Source organism: Aquarana catesbeiana, linkage group LG04 (assembly GCF_042186555.1).
Source record: "Aquarana catesbeiana isolate 2022-GZ linkage group LG04, ASM4218655v1, whole genome shotgun sequence".
Taxonomy (NCBI): Eukaryota; Metazoa; Chordata; class Amphibia; order Anura; family Ranidae; genus Aquarana; species Aquarana catesbeiana.
The window spans coordinates 399,251,198-399,264,177 of record NC_133327.1 but is presented as its reverse complement, the minus strand read 5'-3'; the positions used below and the strand labels follow the sequence as shown (position 1 = coordinate 399,264,177).

Below are 12,980 nucleotides of genomic sequence, written 5' to 3'. Positions count from 1 at the left end.
TGTCCCCGATCCATCTGCTGATAGTACAGAGCCTTGGAGGCACTCTGCACATGCTCAGGTGGTGTGTATTGCTAGAGCATTTTTTTTTTTTTTGCATGTGATTAGCACAGGCCTAATCGGCACTGTCCAGACAGACAGTCAGTGGTCATGCAGCATGATAGGACAGTCGGAGGAGAATGAAAACTCCTCCTACAAGCTTTAACCAGTACTCGGCTGGACACTGATAGAAGTCACAAGACTGCTATACTGCTGATGAGAAAAGGTATTTAGCAGTCTATATTTACTAAAATAATTGCATTTCCGAGTTCTGTGTACTGTGGGCGACCAGATACAGTGAATGCAGGGTCCTAGGTTTAGTAACACTTTAATAAAAATGGATGGGTTCAATAGATGGTAAGCCTTCGGCTATTGAAATGATTGTCATTGTATTACCAACGTCACTGCAGGATACCTTGTAAAGTGTCTTGACCAGTTTGGATACTTTAGGCTATGTGCAGTTGGCTGCTGTTTTGTTGTTATCAAATGCCAAGCAGTCAGAATAAACACAAAGGGGATTGCAGTGTATTATAGGAAACATGCCAGTAGAGAAATGTGTGGGTTGCAATTGATAACCTTGCCTGGCTTCATGTTCTTTTCTCTAACTTGAGTCGCTAATCCTGAACAATTATATAAATTGGCATTCTGACCTAACTTTCTGTGCTTCGTCAGTGACTTAAAAACTTGCTGTTTCACATCAGCGACTTAAAAAGTAGCCAATGTCTGGTAACTAGCGATTTATGATGAGTTGCTAATAGAGGTCTCTGTATTTTTAACATAAATACTTTTTTCCATATTACATGGCACATAAATTTGATACAAATTCAAACTCGACTTGCTCTAAAACCAAGAGATCTTTATTAAGAATATTCATTTGGTATACATAAAACTCCTGATCTAATTATTTTTCATATTTTTATAAAATGTTTTTTTGTGTTTTTTTTAATCTTCACAGTAAACACAACATAAGCATACTAGTTGCCACATGATTTTGTCAAGCAAAAGAACTGAATTTCCAAGTAACTTTGTTACAAGCACAGTATAGAAATTTCAGTCACACAACTGCCATTGATATGAATCTATTGAAATAAAATAGAGAAAGTGCTTTAAACTTGTCAACATTTCAAAACCTCTGCATTTGGCACATAGAGTTCTGCCATTAGGTCATATATATTTGTAAAATATCCAGTCTGGGTTAAATCTACTCACATACACTTTCTACTAGGAGAGGGGATGCTGCAAACTTTATTTTCCAACTTGCTGGAAAATGTTCTAATGGATTTTTAAATCTCACACACGAACAAGATTGAATATGTTTAACTGGAATACCTATTATTTTATTTTAGCTTTTTGTTTTCACAAAGGACTAAATGACTAGCAGTCTTCTATTGCTGTCTGTTGGTCCATTAGGGGAATATACCATCTCTTCTGTCCTGTTGGCTGGTGTTACTAGGATATGAAATGTGAGGAAATTTCCCAGAGTTGGGACACAGCAATGGAAATCTGGCAGAGGTTAAGTGGCTTCTTTCTAAATTGGTTATGGAGATGCTTTCTCAGCTCTAAATCAAGCTACATACAAAGGGGTAGCAACAGGTATGGAATCTGCTTTTTAAGAAGGTTGATTTTGAATAGACTGTTTGAAATATCATAACAGTTCACACCCACAACATCTTTAAACTCACCCCAAGGTTTCAATAAGGGGCAAAGCAAGGAGGTTACCTTAAAGCACTTTTATTCATTTATTTATTTCAGTTTCTTTCAGTGGATTTAAGAAGTCTACACACTCCTGTTAAAATGTCAGGTTTCTGTGATGTAAAAAAAAATGAGACCAAGATAAATCAATTCAAAACGTTTTCCACCTTTAATGTGACCTATAAACTGTACAACTCAATTGAAAAACAAACTGAAATCTTTTAGGGGGGAGTAAAAATAAAAAACTAAAATAATGTGGTTGCATAACTGTGCACACCCTCTTATAACTGGGGATGTAGCTGTGTTCAGAATTGAGCAATCACATTCAAACTCATGTTAAATAGGGGTCAGTACACACCTGCCGTCATTTAAAGTGCCTCTGATTAACCCCACATAAAGTTCAGCTGTTCTAGTAGGCCTTTTCTGAGTCGCATCCTACAGCAAAAGCCATGGTCCGCAGAGCATTAGTGGGACCACATTGTTAAAAGATATCAGTCAGGAGAAGGGTACAAAAGAATTTCCAAGGCATTAGATATACCATCGAACACAGTGAAGACAGTCATCATCAAGTGGAGAAAATATGGCACAAGAGTGACATTACCAAAAACTGGACGTCCTTACAAAATGGATGAAAAAATGAGAAGAAAACTGGTCAGGGAGGCTGCCAAGAGGTCTACAGCAACATTAAATGACCTGCAGGAATATCTGGCAAGTACTGACTGACTGTGTGGTACATGTGACAAACAACAATCTCCCGTATTCCTCATATGACTGGGTATGGGGTAGAGTGGCAAGACGGAAGCCTTTTCTTACGAAGAAAAACATCCAAGCCCAGCTAAATTTTTGCAAAAACACATTTGAAGTCTCCCAAAAGCATGTGGGAAAATGTGTTCTGGTCTGATGAAACCAAGGTTGAACTTTTTGGCCATAATTCCAAAAGATATGTTTGGCGCAAAAACAACACTGCACATCACCAAAAGAACATCATACCCACAGTGAAGCATGGTGGTGGCAGCATCATGCTTTGGGGCTGTTTTTCTTCAGCTGGAACAGGGGCCTTAGGCAAGGTAGAGGGAATTATGAACCGTTTCAAATACCAGTCAATATTGGCACAAAACCTTCAGGCTTCTGCTAGAAAGCTGAACATGAAGAGGAACTTCATCTTTCAGTACGACAGTAAACCAAACCATATATCCAAATCAACAAAGGAATGACTTCACCGGAAGAAGATTAAGGTGTTGGAATTGCGCAGCCAGAGCCCAGACCTGAATCCGATTTGAAAAACTTGTTCAACTGGTGGAAAAAGTTCTGAAATGATTTATCTTTGTTTTTTTTTCTTTTACATCACAGAAACCTGACCTTTTAACAGGGGTCTGTAGAATTTTTATATCCACTGTAAGTACCTGATATAAATAAATGAATACAAGTGCTTTAGGTCACCTCTTGCTTTGGGATAAGTTTTAAAGATGGTGTGGGTGTGGACTGCTATGATATTTTAATGGTCTAATCAAAATCAATCTTAAAAGCAGATTCCATAGCCGTTGCTACCTCTACCCCTTTGGATGTAGCTTGATTTAAAGCTGAGAAAGCATCTTCATAACCTTATACATTTCCCTCTTAACATCAATAATTTGCTGTCTGCATTGGTTGCTAATGAATCCATAGGACAGTACAACATTATGAACAAGACACTGAGACTGCAAGCCTTTTACCTTCCTCAAAGTGTGCCATGCAATTTTTCAAAGCAAATAGGATGACTGACAGATTCCTTGTATCCCTACGTTGTGGTGTTCTGGAAGTCTGTTATTTATGCAGTCTCTCAAAATAAGGATCTCCGCTTGCTTATCTTTGGAGTACAACAATGTACTTATGGACATTAGCCCTCTATTTGCTAGCATATTCAACCGAAAATGCAATTTACTGCCTTCGGCTAAATCATCATCTTAAAATCCTGTGTTGGCGTGAATGCTTTCAGATTATAGGCGCATCTTTTGTAACTCACTCCAAGGCCACATAACCAGCTTTTGTTTTTAGATTCAATCATGTTAGAGGGCCAAAGATGTCATACTTGGACGGTACCATGTACATCAAGACACTATATAGAATAAAGTTGAACAGCAGATATATTAGCAATGTAAATTAACACATCACCGGGTTAAAATAATACATTTTATGGTCTCAGTTTTATAGCATAAAAAAGTAATGCATGTCATGGACATCTGGACTTGCTAATGACCTTTGAGAAGGAACACAGTGATAGTTTTAGGAGTAAGGGGTCATTGCAATTGCACACCACGTGCCATTTCATTGTTTGATTAAACTTGCACTTTCATACACTCTATGTCTAATTTAAAGTATAAAATATTGTCACAAAGTATAACAAATTGCTCAGTTTGGCATTGCAGTTTTGAATTGTTTGGAAGAAATAAGCAATTGGGTATAGAAATGCAGCGTTAAAACTACTCAAAATACGTTTTATGAGTTGTTAGGTCCATTTACACTATATGCAGTGACTTGCGCTCAGGAAAAATACACTTTACAGCTAGGATATATAGGATTGTTTTCTATTTGTCCTGTTCACACCACAATGCTGGTGTGATGTGCAGTTAGGTGCGTAAAATGCAGACATGCTGCAATTCTCTAAAGCAAACTGAATGGTAACTCATGTCATTGCAGATCAGACAGCAAACTGCTCTGTCCAGGCAAGGATGAAGTGTCACAATATGACTCTTCAAATAAAGTTAACCTTTTTTCTCTTAACAGTGTGATGCACTAAACTGCACAAAGCACAGCCCCTGCCATACCTCACACAGATACTAGCCCGCATGGTAAAAAGCTGCTTTTGCTGCCACTGCAGTAATGGAATATTATTTATTAGGACAGCCGTTTCTTGTTTATGGACTATTACAAGATGAGAGGAGAGTAACAGGAGTACTGAGCAAAGTAACATACTATATACAAATATACCTTATTCACCTCCACCCAAACAGATCTCTGCAAACTGTTTATAGCACGTATTTCTAAAATTAAAAAAATAATAATCAGAGAGACTTACCTTTTTACACATTGCCTTTTCATCCAATGGGAATTAATCATTGCTATTATTTTTTGTTATCATTTAGGCTTTATAGTCTTTTAACATACATAGATAGTCAAATCTAATGTTCTTGTTAGGGTTAGTGAGCATTACAGTTCACAGTTGAGGATGAGCTGCAAAAGCATATACGTTGTTTAAGGCCTCAATTACGCAAGAGATTTTAATTGCTTGTGGGCATGAGCTTTTTAAAACCAAACTATTTAAATCCACTAAATACATTGCAGGTGCATAAAAACAATGTTTTTACTGCCCAGTTCTTCCAATCATAGAAGCCATACTACAGCTTCTATGAATGAAATGTGACCTATGAATGGAGGGGGGCGAACTTTTCAATTATCTGCCTGTGCTCCATTCAAAGGTCACATTTCATTCATACTATGGCTTCTATGAATAGAGGGCAGTGGAAAGAGCAAGTATAGTTGAGCACTCTTGATGAGTGCCTGAGATTTCACCTAAACCAGAAGATAGCAGCACATCAGGCTCATGGTACGTAATGTCACTTGTACCTTTTTTTTTTTTTTTTTTTAATGGTTTGTTTTCTTCCTAATACAGCTATAGCTTAAAGCGTTTGTTACCCTAAAAAAAGAAAAAAGTTGATACTGTCCCTTTAAAGCATGAATAACAGCACAGTGCTTGTGCTGTGTAATTTACCCCTGTATCACCTGAAATACCTGGCTGATCATGCCTGGTTCTGCCCTCTCTCTGTAAACTGACCACGGTTTATCATGGCTGCTGAGCCCTGACACTCTGGTCAGTTTATGTGCCTCTGTCATCCGCAGCTCTCCTCTGTCCCCCCCCCCCCGCCTGTTAGCTCATGCCTGCCCCTCCCCTCCTGCTACTATAATAACATTATCATTTTCTGACAACCCCCTGTGTTAAATAATGCAATGCATCCAGTGTCTGTGCATTAATAAAAAATGCCCCTGTATATATTATTTCTGAGCACCGCTCTGTGCTCATGTGACCGCCGCTTCTCTCCTCTCCTCCTCCTGACTGATGTCAGCGGGAGATTCTCGGCCCCTCCCACTGTAGCTGTTAGATCAGGAGAGGGGAGAGCCGACTGGTCACGTAAGCACCGAGCGGCACTCGGAAATAAGGTATATTGGGGCATTTTGTTTTATAAAGCACAGACACTGGAGCCATTGCATTATTTAACACAGGGTATTGCCAGAAAATGATAAAGCGGGTTTACAACCACTTTAAGTAGAAAAGCCTGACCCTTGCTCTATTGGTGAAAGTAATGATCTCTCTGCAGAGGTTCTGAAACATCCCCTGCTGAATCAAAGCTAGAGCTCTACAATTAGCAGGTTACATGAGCTTTGATGATTGCAGATCTATAGGTCTGACTCAGTAGGGAGGGAGCGCTGGACTTCTGCAAAAAGACGACTGCTTCCCCACAGAGAGAAAGGTCCCTCTCTGCAGCTGCTGTCAGGGGACAGGCTTTTCTACTTGGGATATAGCTGCTGCAGAATAAACAGTGTATAGGCAATAAATGGCAAGAGATTAAATACCTTTTTGTTTTTTGTTGCACCTAGAATATATTTAGCTGAGTTCAACTGGGTTTTATATCTTTGCTGAAAATTTTCTTTTTTTATAAGCAATTAATGTCACAAGTGTAATTGTGCCTTAAATGCATACATCTGTTCAGAAGATATCTTGTGTGATATTTTAAATCTAATTTCTACCCGGCGCCCCCTATATTAAGGGACACTATTCTATTTTGGTTCAGAACAGAAATTTATACACCATTAACTTTTTTGGAGGGAAACAAAACATAAACATTTCTGAATTTATGACAGTATTTTGCAAGAGGCAAGGTGTTGACTGAGCAGCTATATGCATCATTAGTAGATGTCATCACTGTAGTTCTTCATCAGCTTCAGGCAGAAGGCTGCCAGCCAGTGAACTCTGGGCGCTAGCATGGGCAGTAGAGCTCAGAACTTCTTCAAAACTTCCTTGTGTTTGGTTTGTTGCTCCTACTTTAGCCTGGAACAGTAAATGCAATAAAAAATTGATATCAATATGAAACAAAACAGTTTTGGCTTGGGCACAACATTATTTTATTTTTTTTACCTTTTTGCCTCCCTGCCTCTTCTAAATGTTTATTAAGCTCAAACTTCAGCCAATAGTTTTTTTTTCATTTTTGAAAGCACGGAGAAGCGTTAGAATCCTCTGTCAGTTTTTTGTTTTGCTCTCTTTGGGGTGATTTTAATAAAGGCAAATAGACTGTGAACTTTTCTAGTGCAGTTGCACTAATTTTCCCCAGAAAATGTACCTACAGGGGCTGCAATTGCGACCTGGCCCCCCATCTTCACCTGGATAAGAAGGGCAGTGGCATATTTAGGAACTGACACCCTCCATTTTCCTCCTGCAGCCACTGAATGCCTATTTCTCCTCTTCTCCCTCCCATAGGCATTCAGCAGCTGCAGGAGGAAAATGAAGGGGGATCAGTTCCTCTGTATGCCACCCCTCCTATCCAGCTTCTTTCTGCTGCCCCCAAGCCCCTGTGCTCTCCCCTGGCCCCCCACTTCCTGCAGCTCTGCCGGGTTCCCCCCTTGCCTCTCTCACCAGTTGCTGTGGGAGATTTGTCAGGATGGAGAACAGGGAAGGGGCTGGTAAATGTGTAATTTACTCGTCCCTTCCTTATCTGAGGCTGGGTTCACACTCTGTGCACCGCGGCTCGCTGCAGGGGGTCTGGTGTGTCCCTGTTTTAGGGCCTGAAATGGAGCCAAAGACTTGCAAGACTCAGAATAGTCCTCCGCAGCCGCATTGAAGATGTCTGAACCGCCTCCATTGGGAGTCAGTCACACTCTCCTGTCGTACAGATTGGATGCGGGGAAACCTGCATACAATTCGCAATAGTGTGAACCCAGCCTGAATGAATAGAGTAGAATCAGTGATCCCTACCAATCACTGACTATTCATAACTAAAGGATAGTAAACTGTGTTTACTATCCTTTAGTGTGTGAATATATGGGAAGCTCTGTACAGAGCTATTCCTGTCCAATCATTCTGTGCAGCTGAGGCTGCAGAGATGGAGATTGGGGGCTGTGTCCTCAATCTCCTTTCTCTGTCTCAAAGATGAAACATCAGAGGTCTGGTTTGACCCCTGATATTTTACCAAAGTCCCCCAATGGGGCTCCTAAAAAAAATTAAATTGTAAAAAAATAATAATGTAAAAACTAAAATTACAAAAAATTAAAGCCCACTGACATCGGTGGCAGAGCTACCAGTGTCACGAAGGTTGCACTTGTGACCAGGCCCTGGGCTCAGGGGCCTTTTATGGTTTCTTGCACCGGGGCACTGAAGGTTCTAGTTATGCTTCTGTTCTCCTTCCGCTTGAGTTTTCTGTAAGATCCAGTAAATGTTTTCTTGAACTGTGGGTATTTACAATTCTATAGTATCACATACATCTCTCCTCATATTTTTTTAAGGCTCTACGTTCCTGGCATTTTATTTTTCTGCAATTTTTTTTATTTTGAACTTATCTCACTTCCTGCGTTTAACTGTATTATACTTAATCTACCTGAAGCTAAAAAGTGTTGATTTGCTATATTGTAGCTAAAGCTGATTTCAAACTTTACTAACACTTTAAATAGTTTATGTGGGCCAAGGTGGCCCAAACTATTCCCTACACTAGCAGGGGTACCCCATAAACTGTATGTATTCTCAGCTACATTCGGTATACAGTCTTGAGCTCTGGCTGTGGGGCGCAAACATCATCCCGTATGTGATCCAAGGCACTGCTGCCTCTGGCTGCTAGTCTCTGGAGATTTAGATGCATATTTTGTGATGACATTGTGCTGCTTAATGTTCTCTAAAAGGGGCAAAACCCTACCCTCACCATCGATTTGTCGTTTGCCCTTTGAATGCCTTTTTTTGGGGCACTGCTTCCAGGGTTCTTAGCCACATTTTTTGTTGTTGTTTTGGATAGGGGTAGGAATAGTTAAAACACCTGACTCCCCCCCCCTGACTTTTTTTTGCCAGAGATGCCCCATTTATGAGGTATTCCTTCACTTCCTGTCCCAAGATAAAATAGGAAGTCAGAGGAGTCTTCTTCAAAGTAAGGAAAATCTTTCTCTAAAACAGTTGTCACTGGCTTGGAAGATGTTCCCTTTATTTCTGACCCCGTGGCACTTTCACTCTCCATGTCAATGTTCACCAAGATAAATAGAGTAAATCTCTCCTGTACAGAAAGCAATATAAACATGACAGAGGTTCTAACCCTTTCACACACTGTCCATAACAAAAAAAAAATGCCTTTCCGTACACATTAGATATGTATTTATTTTCATTATAGAATGAATACATACAAAATAGATATTATTGTACTGAATCGTAAAATAATGTAGCTCTACATCATACATATACTGCTATACAGATACAGTTGTAGTCAGCAGAATTGGTAGGTGCACCGTGTGATGAAATAGAATTTTTTCCACCAGAGTAAACCAAAGACATAACTATTTATTGTGCATGAAGGCATTAAACCTACTGTAATTCTGTAAAGCTCTGGAAGAGGTTTCCTTGGCAACATGGAAATAGCTTATTGCCTTCACATTTTGTACTACTTTTTGAAACACATTTCCTGTAAACCCATGTACATGTTTATATACCATCTGTTAAAGGCTCAAGCATTCCACAATCTGTACCTTAGTACTAATACGGTTTACATAATTTATTTCCATGTGCACTTCTCTATTGGTGCAAGAAGTGGTTAAAATAAATTTTAACCTTATATCCATTTCATAGTTTACTGTACTTCTCTACATTTATATAGATCATGGCCATTATATGATATTTGACATGCTGCACACACACACACTAAAGCGATTGTAAACGATCACCTTATAAAACAACCTATTCAGTTTAAAATAGAAACGAAAGGCAAAACGTTTGTGTATAGATTTAAAAAAAAAAAAAAAAAACATTATGAATACCTTTTTTTATTTTTATAAGTGATCACATTCCCTCCATTCTACACTGCATAAGAGCTGGGGGAGGAAACACAGCAGTACACTGAGCTTCCCACTGAAAGGCTGTGCAGGAGAGGCATGCCAGCACAAGTCTGATCATTGGAGGAGAGCAGGCAGAGTTCTCTGCATAGCTAGAGAACTGACAATACCGCGCTCTCTTGCTTAGTGTGGTCAGTTTTTAATAGGAAGGCAGAGGGACTAGCAGGAACACCAGGGATTTCACACAAAGCAAGCAATACAAAGAGAACAGGATAATTTTTCATACAAGTACATGGCACATAATAGGAAATGGGGTAACAAACACTTTAATTTATCAAGCATCTGGCATTGGCACTTTCTGTACTTACTGATACCCACCAATCAGATGCATCTGACCAGTGCAGGTTTATATCTGATTGGTAGCTAATAGGATGCACAAGCACATTTATGTCAGACACTTTAATAAATCATGTCAGTTATGAAAAAAAAAAAAAGCTGGCCATAAATACCAGAGAATGGTTTGGACATGCAGGCAGTTAATGTTTTTTAAGAAAAATACTCTTCTGTGTGGTTTATCAAACGCTGCCTGACTTTAGAATTTAAACTAACCAGTGTGTGTTCACTTGGTAAAGACTTTGATCCCTTTTTAAATCTAGGCACCACATTGGCCATGTTCCTATCAAGTGGTCCCAAGGTAATAATTAAAGAATCTCTAAAAATTAGAAACAACGACTTTGAAATAACAGAACTCAGCTCTCTGACGACACGTGGGTGTAAGCCATCTGGTCCAGGTGCTTTATTCACTTTTATTTTGTCTAAATGTTTCTGGACCATACCAGTTTCAAGCCATTTTGGAGCTACAGTATGTCAGTACTATTCGCATTCTTGACTGGAGCTCCCACATTTATTTTTGTATACACAGAGCTGAAAAAGGTACAGTATTTAATAAATTTGCCTTCTCTTTGTCCACTGTCACCAACTTTGATGTTATCTTGTAAAAAGCCTACATGGTCAAACGCATAGGCAGGAACCCGAAGTCTGGGGTCAACCATCTTTGTTTTACCATCATATGCTGTTTTTACTGAATCTCTGGACTTTTGTAAGTGCATCTTTTTATTAAATAAACGATAAGTGTTTTTTAAGCTTACAGCTCACAGCTTTGAACTGTGTTTTCCCCCTACTATTCTCTTGAATAATCTGAGGGACCCTGGGAACTTTAGACATGAGTTTAGAGCACATGAAGTAAGCAAGTGGTGGCTGTGTCCCTATATTGCATGAGATGCTGAGAATACCATAAAACAATGGAACATCTGGAGCTGAGAAAGATATTTGCATCAAGCCTGATTCAACCCATGGATACATAAGGACCAGAATATCTGGTGAGAGAGTTTATTCACAATGGGGGCACAAAAAGAATGTGAAGATATAGGATTTGAAGAAGGATTCACATGTGTGTTTTGATCTTTCATGTTTACACAAACTATAAGACTATTTGATTATACTGGAGAAAATGCTCAATAGCATTTCATGTGTAAGTTCACTTTTTTTTGCAGGTAAAAAAAAAAATGTGCATTTGTGATTACCTGCAGAGCATTCCACCCATGAGCAGTAGATCGTGCGTGCAATCTTAGGCTCCTGCAGACTCAGCATAGCTGTCTGCTCATACGAGCAGGCAGTTACCTGAGAGCAGGAAGCTCAATGGACTACGAAAGCGCTCACCAGTGCCATTGCAGCTCATTGAGAACTACAAGCCATCAGCCGCAGTGGTTGGCGGTACTTGTAGACATTCATTCACAGGAAACTGTGAATGATAGACGTGGCCATGTGGACAGAGCCCCACATGACCACACTGTTTTTAAATTGTGACAGCTGGTGGAGGGAGAAGATCCCCAGCCCACTGTCACAGGGAGGGAGTGGTGGGAGAGGCTGCGGATGCTGAAACATGTAACAAGTTCCACAGGTGAACTTAGCGATTACGGTGGGAATGCCGAACACACCCGCTCTTTACCAGCCCACATTATCTCCCCTTGCCACCATGTCTTGTGCACATGTCAGACACCACTCCCGTGACCCTCCGGCCAGGTTTCAGGCTCACCTTGTCCTGCAGCCAGAGCCAAGATGGAGACCGAGCCAAGAGGTGCGGGACACATAGCACATGAGTTCCCCACTACCTTTAGAAGTGCTAACACCTGTCACCTGCCTCTTAACCAGTTGGTTACTATATACTTCCAGTGTCCTGACCTGATAAGATTGTATGTGTTGTCCTGCAATTGTACAATGCATCTTAATCCGAATAGGTTCCATGGCTTTAACTTCTATTGTCAATGTTCCTGTGATACACCATAGTTAGCATGTGTGTTTTTTCCACCTTCTCCACAATAAAAACCACAAAAAACTTCTTCCATTAATAAGAGTCCTTTTTGCTGTCGACTTGAAAATGAACAAATCACATAATTCTTCAGAAAACTACTTTTCCATACATGTGCAACTGACATATACAGTACTTGGCTATGCAATATCATTTGAGGTAGATTGGCTTGCTGTTGGATCATTACACTGTTCCTAAGGGGTACAGGTACAAGATTACTGCATGCCTGTGCTGCCCATACCGGACATGAAAATGTCCATGATAACGCGTCCATAAGACACGGTTCCCCTGTAGAATGGGCACATTGAAGGGATGGTGGCAGATAGAAGAGTTACATCACAGCACTGGTCCTCACTTGGTCTACTTCCCACACTGAAACCCTAAAGGTCAGTCCCCTGAATACAGTATACTGTATATAGAGCTTCATCCATCATGTCCCAGCACCATCATACTCTCCACCAACAAGGTCCTGCTTTACACTTACTTTTATATCACTACTCACATAAAGACCGATACAACCACCTTTTTGGTTTTACCCTGTCATATCCATTATATGTAGGAATATTAATAGCCTAATCATGTGAAGAAGGAAGCCAAGATTCAGCGATACCAGCTTAATCATAGATCTCTGTGCACCAAAGCTTCCAATTCTTTTAGGCTTGGTTCACACTGCTGCAACCTCAAAGTTGTGCAATTTTTAGTGCGACTTGCTTGCAACTTTCATGCAACTTTGGCTTTGGCTTGGTCTTTAAAAGTAGAGTCCCTTGTATCAAAAATTGCAGGACGCTCACGTACAAGCTAGATCAGTTCTTCGTTGTCAAGAACATCCCCC

General features: G+C 40.0%; 1 protein-coding gene across 4 annotated transcripts in view; it reads right to left on the bottom strand.

Annotated features, from left to right (window-relative positions):
- Positions 1-871: 871 nt before the first annotated feature.
- TPD52L1 (TPD52 like 1) overlaps positions 872-12,980 on the bottom strand; it is a 215,807-nt gene continuing 203,698 nt past the window's right edge. For all 4 annotated transcript variants that reach the window (XM_073627192.1, XM_073627194.1, XM_073627195.1 and 1 more), the window contains one exon: positions 872-6,811. In XM_073627192.1, the coding sequence (XP_073483293.1) occupies positions 6,683-6,811 (129 nt within the window). In that variant the 3' untranslated portion in view covers positions 872-6,682. The remainder of the gene's footprint in view (positions 6,812-12,980) is intronic.